At 40.8% G+C, this 19,003-nt stretch overlaps 1 protein-coding gene across 7 annotated transcripts in view; it reads left to right on the top strand.

Moving 5' to 3' along the window:
* SDK1 (sidekick cell adhesion molecule 1) overlaps positions 1 to 19,003 on the top strand; it is a 566,813-nt gene that overhangs the window by 103,717 nt on the left and 444,093 nt on the right. For all 7 annotated transcript variants that reach the window (XM_080980906.1, XM_080980905.1, XM_080980909.1 and 4 more), the window contains exon 3: positions 12,392 to 12,551. In XM_080980906.1, the coding sequence (XP_080837032.1) occupies positions 12,392 to 12,551 (160 nt within the window). The remainder of the gene's footprint in view (positions 1 to 12,391; positions 12,552 to 19,003) is intronic.

Here is a 19,003-nt window from a genome sequence, read left to right as displayed (position 1 = left end):
TTTCTTCCATTCTAGATCAGCACAACCCACTACAAATATATTTATTGGGTCTACCTGCTGTGAAGTGATTTGTAGCTGCCTATATGGATTCAGCACAAATTGTAAACAAATCTGTTTGGGATTTGGACAAATTGGTTGCAGAGCTCTAGTATCCATGTTGGAGTGCAAAATTCACAGTGAGAATCAGTTCTTCGTAAAATGCAGAGGGCTAGTCCCCCCCCCCCCAATTTGCAAACTGTTTCTAGTTCACGAATAAGGATCAGAAATTAATAGGAAAGGAACAGCATACAAAATAAAATGTGAAACAGCGCAAAGCTACTTTTGGCATTAAATATGAAGGTGATGACCTTTTCTAGTTTAATGACTGACAAACTTGAACAGAATAATATCAGAAAGGAATGGGATATATATGTTGCCTTTAATAACTGAAAATTGTTGATCTTTGTGACTGAACCAGACATTTCATGTGATATGGCCACATTGCCTTGGAATTTCAAAACTGTTCTATTATGCTATTTGGGATTTAATTTCTCCATTCTCTCACATAAACTTTTCTGTACCGCATCTTATGCCTACTTCAATTTTCTAAAACAAATCAGTACCTTAACTGGTCCTTTCAAAAGAGCTAAGGTGGTGAGCATGATATGGGCACATCAAGCAAAAACACAAACTGATGCTACAATTGCACACATACACCACAAACACTGTGCTCAATATTCCTCCAACCAGGGTCGCCAAGTGGGTAGGGGGCACTCTCCTGAAAATTTTCCATGAAGGGACTAGCCCTCTAAGTTTTGTGCTGGCCATACAGCATGCACACCATGGGGCTTGCTCGTGTCACGTGCACAAGACTTGGGGCATCCGCACAACACATCTGCTTCCTGCATCTGATAATTTTAGCTTTTGAGAATGAAGCTTTCTTTCATCCATTCTGGGTTCTGTTTCTTGGTTATGCTAAGGCAGGCATAGGCAAACTCAGCCCTCCAGATGTTTTTGGACTACAATTCCCATCATCCCTGATGACTGGTCCTGTTAGCGAGGGATGATGGGAGTTGTAGTCCCAAAACATCTGGGGGGTCAAGTTTGCCTATGCCTGTGCTAAGGATTCACAGCAGGGCCAACCCACCCATGGGGCAGACTGAGGCAACTACCTCGGGTGGTGGAATCCCAATGGGCAGCACCCACTTGGCCAGTCTGGCTGTCCCTGCCACTGCTGCTGGGGAAGTAAGGAGAAGTGGAGACAGCAGCTTCCAGCTAGATCCTTCACGGCCTCAGTAAGTGAGGCTTTGGCAGAGGGGCAGCAGTGTGGGGGTGGGCAGCATCTTGCCTTTTCAACTCAGTCAGTGAAATGAGACGGGCCACTCCTGATTCACAGTGTACTGGGAAATGGACAGAGAGACTGGATTTGAACATTGTGAACTGGCTGCCCTGTCCTTGCTTTCTCCTTTAGTGAGCTACATAATATGAAGGCCCCCCTCCATGTAATGAGAAAAGTATTCAACTGTACCTGTAATGAAGAGCTGTTTGAAACCTTATAAAATCCATAAATGCAAAGTACACTCATGTGTAAGGTCAGTGTAGGCAGGGACATACAATGCTACCCATAAACTGTTGATTGAAAATTTATGTGACTGCATTCCATTTCTTACCTGATCAGTACTCAAAACTTTATTTGGAGGTGACAGAAAGGAACCTTTGTGCATTCTATAGCATCTCCTCAAGATTTCTTAGGAATGGAAACATACTCCCTCCCAAGGAACTCTCAAACTTTCCTTTTAAGTGTAGGAAGGGGCTTCTGAGTTCATAGTTCAGACTGCACCTTTTATTAGAAAATATTCAGTTATGATTTAATGGATTAGTGCAGGTCTGGTGATATAATTCTTCATGCCCCCTAGTAATTGAAAGACCTTTCTAATCTGAAGTTGGAGCATGTACTGTGGCATCTAATCCCTCTGGAGAACTCAGAATCATTTGCCAAACTCAGCTAGTCTATTTACTGAAGGGTCTTGGTAAAGCATGTTGAATCTTATCAAGCGAAGATTTTACTCTGTCCATTTCACCACCTTTCCCAAAATTGCTTCCCTTCCCTCTGCTTCTAGGCCAGCAACGCAGGCAACTCAAAAGTACTTTTGAAGATTTCCTGTTCTTAATTAACAGCATGATTGAAAGTGTAGTGGGGAACGGATAGCATATTACTTAGTAATTTTGTAATAATGTACATTAGGCTTTGCTACAAAGGGAATAATTATGTATTGTATTGGCTTGTATATAAGCTTTTGCTTGCTATGGAGTCAAATTGTTGATACAAAGGAAGTCTCTCTCCCGAACCCACACACACCATCCCATATTGCAGATTTAACCTGCTAGTATTGGGATTTGCATTTGATTTGTTTCTGTAAAGGTAACTGAGGAAGATGAAAAACTTTATACTGATCAGTTGCAATAGGTTCATTAATTATATTATCAGCAATAATAATTTTGTATGAAATGACTTTTTCTTTAGAATGTAAAAAAGGTATGTGTCCCTGAAGAACTGAAGGGCTAGAAAGTTCAGGAATTACTTCAGGGCTCAGAAAAGCTAGAAGACAAAACAAAGGAAAATAGAAATAAAAGAAATCTTTGTAGCTGGCAATTCCACAGCTTCTTAGCCTGGTGTCATAGAGTATTCCTTTGTTAAAACCAAGCACTAAGGATCTAAATGGTTGGATTTGTCTTAGTATTGCAGGGAACCATTATCTAGAATTGTTTTATAGCAGGGGTGAGGAACTTGCAGCCCTTCACATGTTTTTGGATTATAACTCTAACAATCTCTGACCACTGGCTATGTTGATAGGTGTTGGGAGTCTAACAACATCTGGATGGCCACAGGTTGACCATGCCTGCTCTAAAGAAGGCATGTGACCACTGGCTATATCACCTTCTAAGTTCATTCTGCACTCATTTCAGAAGATTTCTTAGAGATTTCTACTTCCCAAGAGGAAAGACCTGGGAGTATACAAATTTAACTGCTTTTGCAGGTTTCTGTATTGTTTCAGAATCCTCTTTTGACCAAAATGTCTCATAACTGAGGTAAAATGATCCTATGGGGTAAATTGGGGCCTTGGGCCATGTTTTCATGAAAAGATGTATAATACAGAATGGTGGATATTCAAAAACAGCTGACCACTATCACTAACATTTGGGGTTAAGAGGATTTACTTCTTGGAGATTCAAAACAATCAATAGTGTGCCTGCTATTCCATAACCAACATTGAATATCTTGTGGTTTCCATCTGGGGAAACAGTAGAAATGTTCCTAGTCATATTTACCGTATTTTTTGCACCATAACACTCACTTTTTTCCTCCTAGAAAGTAAGGGGAAATGTCTGTGCGTGTTATGGAGGGAATGCCTACGGGTAGCATGCCTACAGATTTTCCTCCTCTAAAAACTACGTGCGTGTTATGGTCGGGTGCGTGTTATACAGAGAAAAATACGGTATGTGTATCGAGGGAGATAAAATACTTAGTAAACTCTCAAATTGTTGTGAGCCAGGGGAATAGGAATTTATAATTGTCATGGTTGTGATAACCTTTTCAGATTGAAATCTTGCTTATTTTCCATTTTGTTTGAACTCAGTTTGAGTGTATGCTGATTAGCTAGTGTAACTTATAAATGGATGGTTTGTACTTAATGTGAAAAACAAATCTAAAGGCGATACAATTTCTTGAAGGGTTTATATCTTAGAGCATCAGAGTGTTTTATAAACTTTAAAACTATATTCTTTTAATAATGCTTTAGTAGGTCCATTAAAATTAAACTTCTACTAATATTGAATTTTGAGGACAATTTTATTACAGTGCCATTTGAATTGTAGAAGTTCAGGTGTCAGATGGAGTTCTAGATAATATCCAATGACCTTAAACTTTGACGAGTACAGCTGGAGTTGCCAGGTGTTCCTGGTCATGGACAGGCCAAGACCATGGATGGTTGTACTTAGATCTAGACCTGAAGGTATTGTTCAGTAGGTGCTTGACTAGGCAAAGGCAGAATACCAAGGCTCCCAGAATTTAAAATCATACTACCTGCCAGTTGTAGGAATTGGTATTAGTCAGAAGCCCATTTTCCTTCTAATCTGTTCAGGCATCACCAGGTTTATAGCAGCTCACCAAGTTAGACCTCAATATTTCCTGTTCAAACCATGGAGCCGAAGAAACCCCTTGTTGTGGAAGGTTGATCTGTGCTTCAGCACAGTAAAATATAATGCAAGTATTTCAGCTGCAATTGTTGAGGACTTATTTTCAAGCTTTTTTTCTTTTTACTCATCAGCTGTAGAGAGGCAAGTGCCCAAAGGCGCCGACAACAGCTTTGTAACATACAAGAAGTGTCGGTTGGGGGACAGTAAAAGAATATGGGGAGAAGATTAAGCTAGAAAGAAGAAACAGGAAAATATCCCCAGAGTGGAATTATCTTTCTATTAACGTAGGTGTTGGTATAAACTAATGAAAATGGATAGAAAGAGATAATTTGGGTAACTATTTGGTTTTTAGACATCAGTTTCATTGGATAGCTCAGTAGTTTCCTAGAGGGGGGAAAAGCGGACTAGTGGATTTATTCCACAACTGCCTTTCACACATGCTGGCAATTCCCATTGATTTGAGAGGACCCTGGGGCAAACTTTACTTACTTGCTTATGGGCTGCAGCATGCAAACTGTTCATAATTAAGTTATATAAAACTTTTATGCCTTTTTCTCCATAGTTCTGAAACCTACTGTGGGTGGGTTTTTTAAAAACACATTTTTCTTGTAGTTTTAAAGAAAAATGTTACTAACAGAAGTTCTTTGATAATAGTTAGAGGTTTTGCCATGGGCATCAGTGAAGCCCGAATTCTCTTTCAGAGTGTACTAAGCCTGGAGCAGTGAGTATTTTCCATTCAGTGCCTGTATTCTAGATTCTATTAGAAAGATGGCAGTTCCACATTGAGCTTGACTTGCCCACTGCTATACCCAGGAACCTCTCTTCTCAAGCTCTGCTCCTTCTTCACCCATAATGTCCACTGCTGTTCTGCATCCTGGAAGAGGAGACTAGGGGCAGATCTTGGACTCCTAGCTCCCACCCTTGGAGGAAAGACTTACTCTTGGCTCAGGAAATCCTATGCATTGTATTAAAGAATTTGGTGCACAGCACATCAACAGAGTCTAACTCCCCCTCGCCTGAAAATAAGGGATATCCATGTTCATCGCGGGGACGCGGGTGGCACTGTGGGTAAAACCTCAGTGCCTAGGACTTGCCGATCGTATGGTCGGTGGTTCGAATCCCGGCGGCGGGGTGAGCTCCCGTCTTTCGGTCCCAGCTCCTGCCCACCTAGCAGTTCGAAAGCACCCCTAAGTGCAAGTAGATAAATAGGTACCGCTTTATAGCGGGAAGGTAAACGGCGTTTCTGTGTGCTGCGCTGGTGCTGGCTTGCCAGTGCAGCTTCGTCACGCTGGCCACGTGACCCGGAAGTGTCTTCGGACAGCGCTGGCTCCCGGCCTCTTAAGTGAGATGAGCGCACAACCCTAGAGTCGGGCACGACTGGCCCATACGGGCAGGGGTACCTTTACCTTTACCTATGTTCATGGCATTTTTATTTATATAAAGGTAAAGGGACTCCTGACCATTAGGTCCATTTGTGGCTGACTCTGGGGTTGCGGAGCTCATCTCGCTTTATTGGCCAAGGGAGCTGGCGTACAGCTTCCGGGTCATGTGGCCAGCATGACTAAGCCGCTTCTGGCAAACCAGAGCAGCACACGGAAACGCCGTTTACCTTCCTGCCGGAGTGGTACCTATTTATCTACTTGCACTTTGATATGCTTTCGAACTGCTAGGTTGGCAGGAGCAGGGACCGAGCAACAGGAGCTCACCCCGTCGCAGGGATTCGAACCGCTGACCTTCTGATCGGCAAGTCCTAGGCTCTGTGGTTTAACCCACAGCGCCACCCGCATCCCTTTTATTTATATAGACTTGTTATAATTTTTATTATACTTACAGTCTGGAATGCATTACCAATGTTTCTGACCCTACTTTCTTTTTGCTTTGATATTTCATATCAGTTTTCCTGTGATTTTGTTTATGCTAAAAATAAAAATAATCTGACTGTGTGCAGGGGAAGACAGAAACTCTGTGTGCATAGAATTCTGCCTGCACTTTCTGATTTCATACAACTGCTCATGGAAGCAGCAATGCAGTATTAGCACACATAAACTGCTATCATACCTGGAAGGGACATGTAGAGGGGGGTCTTTTATATCTTGAGAATAAGGCTGAAGTTCCAGAAAAATAACTGAGTGCAAACTTGGAAATGGCCACACACTTTGACAAGTTAGGAGGGGCCAAACTAAGTATTTTAAATGTGTGATTGCATTTAGCAAATTTAGGCATCCCCTCCTTTAAATATCAGCTGTGGGGAGATAAATATGTGCATGGTGTATAGGAATGGGAGGTTAATCCTTCCCTACAACTGCAGACTCAATTATAATCATCCACCCCCCCCCCCCAAAAAAAGTTATTGGTGCAACTGGAAGTTTCATTCATGGAATCATAGAATCAAAGAATTGTAGATTTGGAAGGGACCCCAAGGGTCATCTAGTCCAAGCCCCTGTAATGCAGGAAACTAAGCTAAAGCATCTATGACAGATGATCAACCTCTGCTTAAAAACCTCCAAGGAAGGAGAGTCCACAACCTCCTGAGGAAGACCGTTCCACTGTTGAACAGCTCTTACTGTCAGAAAATGTTTCCTGATGTTTAGTTGGAATCGCCTTTCTTGTAACTTGAAGCAAATAAGAGCTTGAACGAATAAGAGCTTCAGAGTGTTGTCGTTTCCAATGTGGACAGCACCTGAGGTGTGTGGGGAGGGGGATGAAACTAAGCAGCAGAACCCACTTGATGAAGCTGCCACTCTGCCTCTGGACATGCCAAGACTGCATGAGTTGGGGGACCCTGGGGCTTCCCAGTCTGTGGAGGATGAGAGATACCCAGGGCCCAGACTGTTCTGACAGAGTGGAAGAGTTTGGAGGAGGAGGTGACTGGTAATGCCTTCCAGGGAGAAACAATGCCATAAGAGACAAGAGGAGACTCCCTTGCCCCAGAGATTAGTGCCTTTCTTCAGTCTAGGAATTCTTGCAGATAGAGGGACTCTCACGAGTAATCAAGTCTTCTCTGACTGCATAAAAGCTTGTTGGGTAGATGGATAACCTTGTTTACCTTCCCGCTGGAGTGGTACCTATTAATTTCAATGGGTCTACTCCAAGCAGAACTTAGTTGAATACAACCAACCAATTTAAGTTTGCATGTTTCATATAAATTGTAGAAAAATAAAGTGTGTTTAGAAGTGCATTCCTGAACAAGCCTTACACTAAATAAAACTTGAAATAGGTTTAATTTTAAAAGTTGGTTGGTTCTAGATTTGGAACGGAAGGACTGACATAGTAATTATGGCTGGGTTGGTAAGAGATCATACATAATGTTGGCTAGATCCTTTTCCTATTGATGTGTAAAATAACTGCAAAAGGGCATAGAATGAATAAAAAAATGCTCTTTGATATTTTCTCCCTGCTGAAGAAGAGCCTTTTTATGACTGATTCTCCAGCTCCTGCTTGTGCTTTCCTATCATGGAATCTTGTTAGCAATTTTGATCCACAGGTTGATGATAGTTTCAAAACTATATCCAACACTTGCACACTATTAAAAACTCTCTCATTCAAACCCCAAAGCGGATTTTTTCTTAAAAAAAAAAGAAGTAATTTTAAGACCGTCTGGTTAAAGACAATGTTGAAAGGCACATTAATCTTGCTGTTCTACAGGATGTTTTTGTTCAAAGCTGCTATCAAAATTCTTCATTTATCCTGAGACATGTCCTGCTGTGATAATCATTTCATCCAAGCTTACTTTTCTAACTTTCTAAAGAGAGTTTAATGAACTGGATTTAATTCTTGTGAATGCAAGAAGCAGAACAGCCTAGCACCACGTATTATACCAGAGGGTATAAACACAACTATATTTGAGGTCAGAACTTCAAATACAGTAAAGAGTAAAAAAAAAAATTGAGCATACTTTATTAGAATATTGTGCTCTGCCCCTGGGGAAGGGGCACATCAAAGGAGGCATTTTTCATACTTTCTATGGACCATACCTAGCAGAGGGCTCAAAGAAGGCACCAACTAATATCTGGTCAGCTGTATGTCAGCCTTTATTCCAGTAATATTGCTTCACAACATCTGATTTTGCCTATGGCCCAGTGTCCTCTCAGCAGTAAGTCCTTTGGCCCACCTCTTCTTCCAGGCTGGACCACTGTCTGACTCATCCTCAGGCACCTCCCTGGAGCTGGGGCGCATTTCTAGGATGGGAAGCAGTGCCAAAGACAGGTCAGGCAGCTCCTCCTCTCCTCTTGGGATGTCCAATAGTAATGAGGCAGGGCCTCAGATCAATAACCTAGAATCATAGAATCATAGAGTTGGAAGAGACCACAAGGGCCATCGAGTCCAACACCCTGCCAAGCAGGAAACACCATCAGAGCACTCCTGACTTAACCTGCTTAATCCCTCCCCAACAAACATATCAACACCTCCCCCCCAACCACTGGACTCCACCCCAGAATCCAATTCCACAGCCTTGTCCCATTCCTCTGCCCCTTGCCTTGCCAAGATGTCTCTACAGGACATCTCTACATTACAATCCCCGTGTCCTGTCTCCCACCTAAGAGGTGATTACTGTAAAAGTAAAGTACTAAACTTTTACTATACCTGTTTAACAGTACAAACACAGTAGCTAGGCAAGAGCAGCAGCTAATCCAGGTGCTCTTACAAGGCAAATGAGTGACAACAATAAATCCAATTTGAGGACAAAGGCCAAGTTTCAGAAGTTCAAGAGTAGTAACAAGAGTTCCAAGACTTGAAACAGTTCTGCTTGGAGTAGACCCATTGAAATTAATAGAACTAAGTTCTAACAAGAATCAAATATGGGTTCAGGACAATGCACACTGTTAGGAAGTGAGTGCCTTTGCTTGAACATCAAGAAAGCTTAGCAACTTATGAGTGTGTTCTTATGCACATTTATTAAGAAGTAAGCCCTGTTGAATGGAGGCATATAACTTACTTTAGTCTCGGGGCTGAATGTGTTGGAGTACATAGCCTGCTAAACAGCAGTTCCCTGTGGTGGATGGTAAACAACTCCAGTAGCTATAGGTAATATCAGATGAACTTTGGATTCAGTGCTATTTAATTTAAACAGCAAACCTGAATAGTGTTTAACCTAGTTCAACTGCCATGCCCCCCTCATGGAAACTATTGTGTCGGGTCATATATTTAGACTTGGACACTTAGACTCTATCATCTTCCCCAGCTCTTGCTGCACAATCTTCTGTAGTCTTTTGTGCAACTAATCTCTCATTGTGTGCAGATAATAAATTTATTGTGGTAAAACTTTTAATAAAATTGCATTTATATTAAACATTTGAAATTATAAATACAAATCACATCTTTGCATTTCAAAAGAAAACAATGCATGATAAAAAACTTTGAATAAGATATTACTTTGTAACAGCTTTATAAACATTTTCATCATATGTGAGTGCTGAGTATAAACAATGAAGTTTAAAAGGATTGTTATATCCTGCTTAACTTGGGCCTTGATATTTGCATACAATACAATACTGTACAAAACCATAACAGAAACAGTTTAATTACATTACCAGGCCTGGATTTTAGTTCACAGCTTAAATTTAAAATAATTAAATTGAGAGGGTGAACCAAGTGTCAGGGACCCAGTCAGCAAAACATCACATGGAGTTAAATCTTTATCAGCAGAAACAAGGCTGGCTCAGGTGTACCAGGCCTAGTGAGCCCAGCAACTCTTCTCTGTACGTCTTGTCCCTATGAGGCAGTTATGGAGGCTGAAGTTCCCTGCCTTCCCACAGCTGCCTAAATCTCTCTCCACCCCACCCCCCGCAGGTCCTTCCCAAGCAATCTGAGACTACGCTGATGTGCTTGTGTTTGCTCCTCCCTCTTCATACCTCTTCTGGTCCTAGGAGACCAGGAGGGAGGGGAGCTTGCTGCAGCAGAAGCAGGAGACACCCCCCTTAAAACATCTCTACCACCTGGCCTCCCTTCTTTCCTGCTTCTGCCTTTGCCTCTGTTTCTGATTTTGGACTTCACTCCACCACAAACTTTCCCTGCTCCCAGTGACCTCTTCAGTTTCTGACACCTCTTCCTCCCAACCTTCTCCCTCTCTGTTGCTTCTGAGATCAATTCCACATCTATTTAAATTTGAGTGTGAGACAGCACACTCATACAGACTTCGTGAAAAAGGCAATAACAGCAGGCAGCTATGCCCTACTATGGCTTTTTAAAGTTTTATGCAGGGGGTGGGGAGCTGGAATGGGAAGATGAGAGGGAAGGTAACATATTGGTTTTGTAAGTTACTTGGGCATGTAAGGAAATGTAAGGAAAGGGCATACATTTATTACCAAGTTCTATCACTGTATTTTCCCTTCATTGTTTTTTGTGTAGGATTCAAATATCTTGTACAGCGATACGGTATGCTCTCATTCTATGAAGCATTTTTTTAAAAAAAAATATGGAAAAAGTTAGGGACTAAGGATGAGTGGCAGAATAATGATATAACTTCAGTATAGATATCCATTCCTCTAAGATCCTAACTCTCTCTCTCTCTCTCTGTGTGTGTGTGTGTGTAAGTGTGTGTCTCTCTCTGTTTTTTAATCCTCCAAACCCCCCCCCCCCCCATTATCTTTTCAACATTTTGGCCACTGATGAAGATTTTTCAGAAATTAATTTATCTTGATTTAATTTTCAGTACAAAGAAAGATACAGGCTTATATTGAGATAAGTGGGCAGTGAGAGATCCATAAATACATACATACCTAGAAGAAAGGAATAAGAAAAGCTTACTAGTCTGAGAAAGGATGGAATAGGATATGAAAAAAAGAAACAGCTATTATCTTTAATTATCAGAGCAGGAGGTGAGTGGTGAAATGTTATAAAGCAATATTATTATTATTCTCTCTATTCTTGGGCAGATACATGTAAGTGATACAGAATCTAAAACTCCATCAAAAATAATCAATAACATCAAAAAAAACAACAACATTCAAAATACAGGCGTATCGAGGTGGGAGGGTCTGAATATTATTTCCATCATTTATTTATATGCTGAATAAAAGTTTGCCAAACATTAATTTTTTTATTAAAAAATTGCCCCAATACTGCCCCGTCCCATTTCCCCACCTGAGATGAAACAAGAAGCTGTCCTTCTCACCTAAGTCTTGCTTACGGGGGTCGTGTGGCTGCAATGGTTTATGGCAATATCTTGTGATATCTCATGCAAGTTCTGCAAGATCTCACTGGAAGAAGCCACCGCCATGCAACCTCAGTTGCTTTAGCCTGCCTCATGGGCAGGCTGGCACTGCTGGAAATATAGTGGTACCTCAGGTTACAGATGCTTCAGGTTACAGACGCTTCAGGTTACAGACTCCACTAACCCAGAAATAGTACCTCAGGTTAAGAACTTTGCTTCTGTTTGAGAACAGAAATTGCACGGGGGCGGCGTGGTGGCAGCGGGAGGCCCCATTAGCTAAAGTGGTGCTTCGGGTTAAGAACAGTTTCAGGTTTAGAACGGACCTCCAGAACGAATTAAGTTCTTAACCTGAGGTACCACTGTACTTACTGTTTTGTGATTAAATTAATTTCAACAAAAATCATTTCTCAAAACTCGACCGGTAGTAAATAGGTACACTGCTGTTGGAAACCGCCCAGAGTGTTGGGGCAACCCAGTCAGATGGGCGGGATACGAATAATAAAAAATTTGTTATTGTTATTAGTGGAAGTAGTGATGGTCACCAACTTGGATGGCTTTAAAAGAGGATTAGATGAATTCATGGAGAATAAGGCTAACAATGGCTTTTAACCAGGATGACTTTGCTCCATCTGCATGATCAAAGGCAGTAATGCTTCTGAATACCAACTGCTGGAAACCGCAGAAGGGAGAGTGCCATTGACATTGAATCCTGCAGGTGTCTGTGAGCCACTATGAGAACAGGAAGCTAGATTAGATGGGCCTGATCCTGCATACCCTTCTTATGTTCTTATTTGCATAGAAGTTAGATTATCAGAGTAGCAATATGTACATATATGTGATGTGTATTGAAACACCTATGATGGGAAGATTAAATAAAGAATTTGGATAGGCATTTTCTGTCTGTTCTCTTTGGTTGCTGTGAAATTCTAGGAGGTACCTGAACCCTTTCTAGAAAAATCAAAACCGTAAGCGCTTGATTTGTAGTCTGTCTTGAAAAAGAACATAAAGCAATTTCACAACCTTGTTCCCTCATTTTGACTTTGTTTTTCTATCCTATTTCAGATGACGTTGCACCCTATTTCAAGACAGAGCCAGGCTTGCCCCAGACTCACCTAGAAGGGAACCGCCTCGTGCTTACATGTTTGGCAGAAGGTAGCTGGCCTTTGGAATTTAAATGGCTGCACAATGGCAGGGAAACCACGGCCTTCACCAACGAGTACACGTAAGTGGCTTTTAGAATAGCAATCTATAGATTATATTTTTCAGCTTTGTAATGAGGAAAGATTTTTATTTTTGTATCATTGCATCACAAAAGAACAAAATGGGTAAACATACAATACAGTTAAAACTTAAGACAGTACAACTATCTTATGGGCTGCCTTTGTGATATCTCATAGAATCATAGAATTGTACAGCTCAAAGGGATCCCGAGGGTCATCTAGTACAACCCCCTGCAATGTATTTCCTTTGTTCTAATACATTGTACATACCCTCTAACATTTATCTGACGAAAATAGGGATGTCCCATTCCATAATGATAATTTTACTATTTATACCCTACACATCTTGCCCCAGCCATTCTGGGCAGCTTCCAACATATATAAAACATTAAATATTAAAAAACCCCTTCCCTATACAGAAATGCCTTTAGATGGCTCTGGAGTCGGATACCTCCATACCCTCCAACATTTCTCCAATGAAAATAGGGACATCCTAAGGAAAATGGGACATTCCAGGATCAAAACAGAAACTGGGACGGCTGCTCAAAATCAGGGACGTCCCTGGAAAATAGGGACACTTGGAGGGTCTGCATTATAGACTTTTTTTATCAAAATAGATATTGTTATGAAAACCTATATTGACAGATTACAAATGTTTAAACAACTAAATGCTTGGCAAACAAAAGGTCATTTGTCATTTTACCACTGCCTCCTTCAAGTAGGCAGGGACCACCCCCTCTCGAAGCAGGCAGTAATCACCTCCCTGGCCCAGCCAGCTGTCCCATCCCTGCAAGTTTTTATCAGCCAAAAAGGGCAAAGGTCCAGAGTGCAAGTGGTTGCCCTGACTGATCCAAGCACCATGTCTGCATCCTCAAGCCTTACTAACAGAAACTCATCCAACAGGACTAGGCAGTGCTCTGGACACCTTTCGAGGTTCATCTGGTTTAATAGTGGAGTCAAGGTCTCAGTGGTTGCAAGTGAAGAATTGGATGCTGGGCTAGATGAGCCTTTGGTCTGATTCAGCTGAAGGGCTCCTCTTAGGTTGTCAGTGTGATTCACTGTGGGGTTCAGGGATGGGTGGGGTAATCTACATGTAGTGATTTGTTCAATGCATCCCATGGCAAACTGCTTGCATTTGAACTTTCTACCAAACATAGTCTGATGGAGATATGCATTTTGCCATATCACTTAATGTCTGAACTGTTTGAGCTTGGTATCTGTGTGGAAACTGTTCGCTGAGAGGTGGCATTGCATAGTGGCTACACGTATCAGCTGTGAGCTAAAATGTCTCTGCTTCAAGCCATGAATTCAACAAGTGGTATTAGATAAGTTTTGCTGTCTCAGGTCAGCCCCATACCTGCCGTATAAAATTGTCAAAGCCTATGTTTGTGTAGGAGAGAGGAAGAAATGTCATGCCTCTGTCTTAGCTTGCATAAGAGTGACTCACTGGGCAGAACAAGCATCTCTGGCCCTTCAGCCCTTAGTCCATGCAAAATAAACCTCCATTGCCAACCAGCTGCTGATGGCTGTGATGTGCTTGGAACACTCAGAATGCAGGATTGTTATGTATGGAACGGCAATTTAAATTATTATTTAGGGCAACAACGTCTACTGGCTTGATTAATCACAGAAGAAAGCATGTCTGTGATTTTGATATTGGGTTGATCAATGGGGGTGCTTTACTGCAGTCAGCAGCCAAAAAACTGAACAGAAATACACAACTCTGATGGGACACCAACAATATTTGGGAGGTGTAAAAGAAAGCAGTACAGTGGGCTAGGAAAGAGGATAGGAAATAGAACAGGCCTTAGTATGACGATTGTTACACATCCAGCGTCTTGCATTACTTAATATTATATTATAATTCTGTAATACAAAAACCAAGTAGTGTATTGTTACATATTGCTACTGAAGGGACATACAGAAGACCTTTCCTTTTAAGTGCTGCCCGCTGCACTTATATATTATACTTTGTGTTTTTTTTAATTCCTTAGGTTGCCATGAAAACCATATTTATTTTGTTTAGGGTTTGATTAACTTGTTTTGAATACTTGAAGCATTTGTCTTCTACAGAATGTGCATGGAAAGCTAATCAAAATTTACTATAAAGTTTGAATAAATATATTGCTATGAATATTTCAGCTCTATTATTTATTTCTAATTGCTTTCCAAAAACCAAAATACACTCTGGATGTTTTTGTATTTATATGCAGGGAATTGCATTTATTCATTAAGATGAAATCATTGCAGAAAAAAGTATATTTTCTTTTGGTTGAATAACATTGGGCTATATTTGGCCTTAGTCTCATCACGTCAACAAGCTGCATGTTCAAATCCCCCCCATATTGCGCACCCCAGATCTTGGTATTTTGTTGTATGGCAAATATTAAGGGCTCTAGAAAAAGATGAAATATCAGTGGGAAAAGGGGGCATCCCCATCTGGTTACCCTCTGCATGGGGGGGGGGCCCTGACAATATGCCATTTGCCTGTATCCTGGACATGGGTGTTATGTACATGGTTTTCACCCAGTGCACATGTTCTTGGAGTATACCACAGAGCCAGTGCCCTAGGATAAAGAAAAAGAGCCACTGCACCAAATCAAATTCATTTTCAGCATCCAAGGAGAACAAGTCTAATGGCAATGTGCTAGTACTGTTGAGTGCTACTAGATCAATTACAAGATGGAGCTTATCTACCCTTTGATGGTGTCATATAAATCCAACCTGGTTTGGGTGGATTAGGATGCTCATCACTTCCTGAAGCCTGTCCACTAGAACTGCTACAAGGATTTTGCTGTCAGTGTTGATTAGTGAGATTTAACTCACAGAGTTTGGGTGTTTGCCAGGTTTTGGAATTACAGAATTTGGAATTTGTGTTACGTACAGAGAAGGATGGGAAAGTGAGGATCTTTCCAAAGCTTCCTAGTAAACTGAATGCAGTTTGGGGGTTAATAAGTCAAGATGACACTTGGATCACTCCACAAAAAATCTGTCTGGGCCTGGCACCTTAACAATACTCATTTGCTTCATTATTCTGTTTATTTCCTCTCTTCTCAGGGGTGCTGCAAAGAATGCCCCCTTAATCTGCACCTAACTGTGTGAGTTCTAACTGGGTCATGAATTTGAATATTTCTGTTTCTTTAGTTATAGCATTCCTTTGATATAGGGCAGAGTGCAAGTTAGAAAATCGTTGCATAAGCACTTTTCATAGCTGAAATGTTATTTGTTGCATTTATATCCCATCTTATTCTCCAGGGAGCTCAAGGTGGCAAACATGGTTCTCCCCCTCCTCATTTAATTCCCACAGCAACCCTGATTAGGCTGAGAAGTAGTGACTGGCCAGTGACTGGCCAAGTGGGGGTTCAAACCTAGGGTTCACAGGTCTTAGTCTGACACTCTAAATATTTGGAAAGTTTGCTGCAAGCATTGAAAAGGCAGGACTGAGGAAGGAATGTGAAGCATTGTCTGCATCTTCCCTCTCCTCTATTCTAAGGTGAGCAGCTTGCATCATGAATATCAGGAACAAAGTGAAAGATACTTTGTGCCTTTAGTAGCTGTGTGACTGGCACAAATTAAACTGGGTAAGCCTGTATATTTTAATGGAAATATAATTATGGGGAAAGGGGAAAGCTTCACCTGATGATAGTCTGTCTGTCAAAAATCTTATATGTGGCTCCTGATTTGCTCTTGGGCCCTATACCTCAGCAGAGCAGTTTTTAACACTGAATGCAGAGGATGAACATTTTATAAACTAAAAAGTTCATTTGGCTGAACTACTTCAGTTTCTAAATTAACTGTTATGTACTGAGTTGAATAGGATCCAAACTGTAGCAGTCTGATTGGTCCTAGAACAATAGGATCCAAAAGGCAGCAGTCTGATTGGTCCTAGAACAATAGGATTCAGAATGCAGCAGTCTGATTGGTCCTAGAACAATGCAGCAGTATGATTGGTTGGCAGGAACCACCCAATCCTGCTCCAGATAGAAGTGAATCCACAACCTGATTGGCTTACAGTAGAATTCCAGAATTAGCCAATCATGTGCAGCCCATTGTGTAATAATGTATATAAAGCAGATACTGTGAGGGGACATTTATTCATTCCTCCTCACCACTATGAGCTGAATAAAGAGCATGAAATCACTTTGCGACTCTGAGTATATTTCATTAACTTTGCAGGACTGGAAATTACTAAGCATGGCTTGTAGTTTCTCTTTTTAAAAAAATGCCAACTGATTGTCAAAAGTAGGGATGGTGGGAAAGTTCATTAAAAGCCAGCTGAAGAGCTAGCGCCTTCAAAGCTTGCATGCTTGTGCAGAGCTCATGAGCAGTCTTCAATACCAATCTTATGATAAACTTTTCACCCCAAACTTCTTACTCCCCGCTGTTCTCGATCTCTGTGCTTAAACTCATAACTCTGATTGGCACTCTGCCATTGTTTTTGTGCATTGGAACTGTCTGTGCACTCTGTCTTTTATATTTAGGTGATGACCCTGTGCCCTCCATTGGCATTATGCAACAGACATACACAAGCCCCGTTTTTTTAAAAAAGGCAGATTCTCTCTACTCCTGTCAGCAATCAACAACATGCATTGCCCAAAGCAGAAAAGCTAGGAAATAAACAGTCTTTTATTTCTTATGGGAAGGTGATGTCATGCGTTTATTTGATTTACAGCAATGCACACTCTTTTCTTCCATTACCCCCATCTATTACCCATTCAGAGACTTAATCTTATGCTGAATTAGAAATGTTTTGTATTAGTCAGAATATTCAACATCTTCTTAAGAAAATATTCACTTACTAATTAAATACACTTTGCTTTTAGGCAGCAGGTATTTTTTCAAGGAAAGCCAAGGATAATTAAATGCTTATTTTTCACATTTTTACTACAACAATATATTTCATTTTATTTTGTAAATAAAATGAGACGGTGGCCAGATGATTCTAACTGTGCCTTGGCTTTCTTTCCCAGTACATCATGGTAAGGTAAACTAAAAATTAAATTCAGTTGAAAAGTCTTATAGTGCTGGTCATGTAGCTTTGTTTAGACTCTTGTTTGTCTTCCAAATACAGTATTTCTTTGAAATACTAATTTTACTAAAATACTAATTTTATTTTAGTAAATTTAGTAAAAATTATTAGTATTTTTAAATTATAGTAAAACACACACACACACACACACACACACACACACACACACACGCATTTCAGAGGATTGGACTAGATGACCCTCGGGGTCCCTTCCAACTCTGCAATTCTGATTCTATTTTATTGTAAAATAAAATATTGTCTGGAGAACTCAGTTAAAAGATTAAGGATGGATGTGGTTGGTACTTTAGGTAATCCTGTCAAAGAGGAAAAGGCTAAGGTAGGGGGGGAAATAATGTTATTTGTTTAGGTGTCTGTCCCCTGCAGGCAAAGAAAGGATCCTGTGGTGAAATGGCTGGCTGAGGCAAAGAGGACTGGAGGGGGGAATGTAAATAATATGTAGAATTTCAAATGGGGGGTCAGAACGGCAAAGCAAAACTATTTATTTTGTGGAGGGGACATTAACAACATTAAAACAAATGCATATAATATTACAGAATATGCAATACAGAAACAACCTTAAAAAGCACGCCATTCTTCTCTATGCCATTCTTGTCTGCCCTGGGAGGAGATGGTTTATGTTAGAGTTGACATCAGTCATTGCATTTTCAGGCTTGCAGCTCAATGTTTTGGGCTCAGCAGACTAAAGCTTGACAGCAGAGCCTAGTTCACTGCCGATATACCTGCTATAGGCTGAAACTGTACTGCTAAAGTGAACTAAGAATTGGCACAAACCAAGCTAGCATGACAAGAACCAAGAGCGGTATGATCACAGGCAGGCAGCAAGCCCCAAGCAAACGCTTGGGCTGGGGTGTTGTTTCAGTTTTTGTTGTGTAAGTGTGTCAGTGAGGGGTGTTGTTGTTGTTGGGTTTTTTTGGAGTTTTCTTTCAGATCTTGTGATATATGTGGAAATTGTTCCATTTGCTTCTGCATTTTTGATGTTTTATTTATTGTTTATGACTACTTTTGTTATGTTGCAGTTACGCATTTTTCGTGTGGTAAGCCACCTTTAGCATGGTTTGAACTGTGGAAAGGTGGTTTACAAATATAATTATGTATATATGGACCAGCTGACATAAGTCAGTTTCGTATGTTCATTTTAAAAATAAATAAATGTTTTAATCCATATTGGAGGTGCCACTGAAAACTATAAAATGCATTCCAGTCTTTGGGAAGCCAGATTTTGAATTTGGGCACTTAAGACATGACAGCCCTAATCTAGCCATTGAGCTCTGGAACAAAAAGGAAAAGAAACACTAGGAATAATTTCCAGTGTTTTCATTGATATTTTCACTTATTGATGTACTATCCATCTTCTGTCTTATATTTTCTTAAGCAGCAAGCCTCTTCCAGGCTGCTCCACTCAAA

This window comes from Podarcis pityusensis (genome assembly GCF_964106645.2).
Source record: "Podarcis pityusensis genome assembly, chromosome: 14".
NCBI classification, from domain to species: domain Eukaryota; kingdom Metazoa; phylum Chordata; class Lepidosauria; order Squamata; family Lacertidae; genus Podarcis; species Podarcis pityusensis.
Note: the sequence above shows the minus strand (reverse complement) of the source record. Positions and strands in the feature narration are given on the sequence as shown.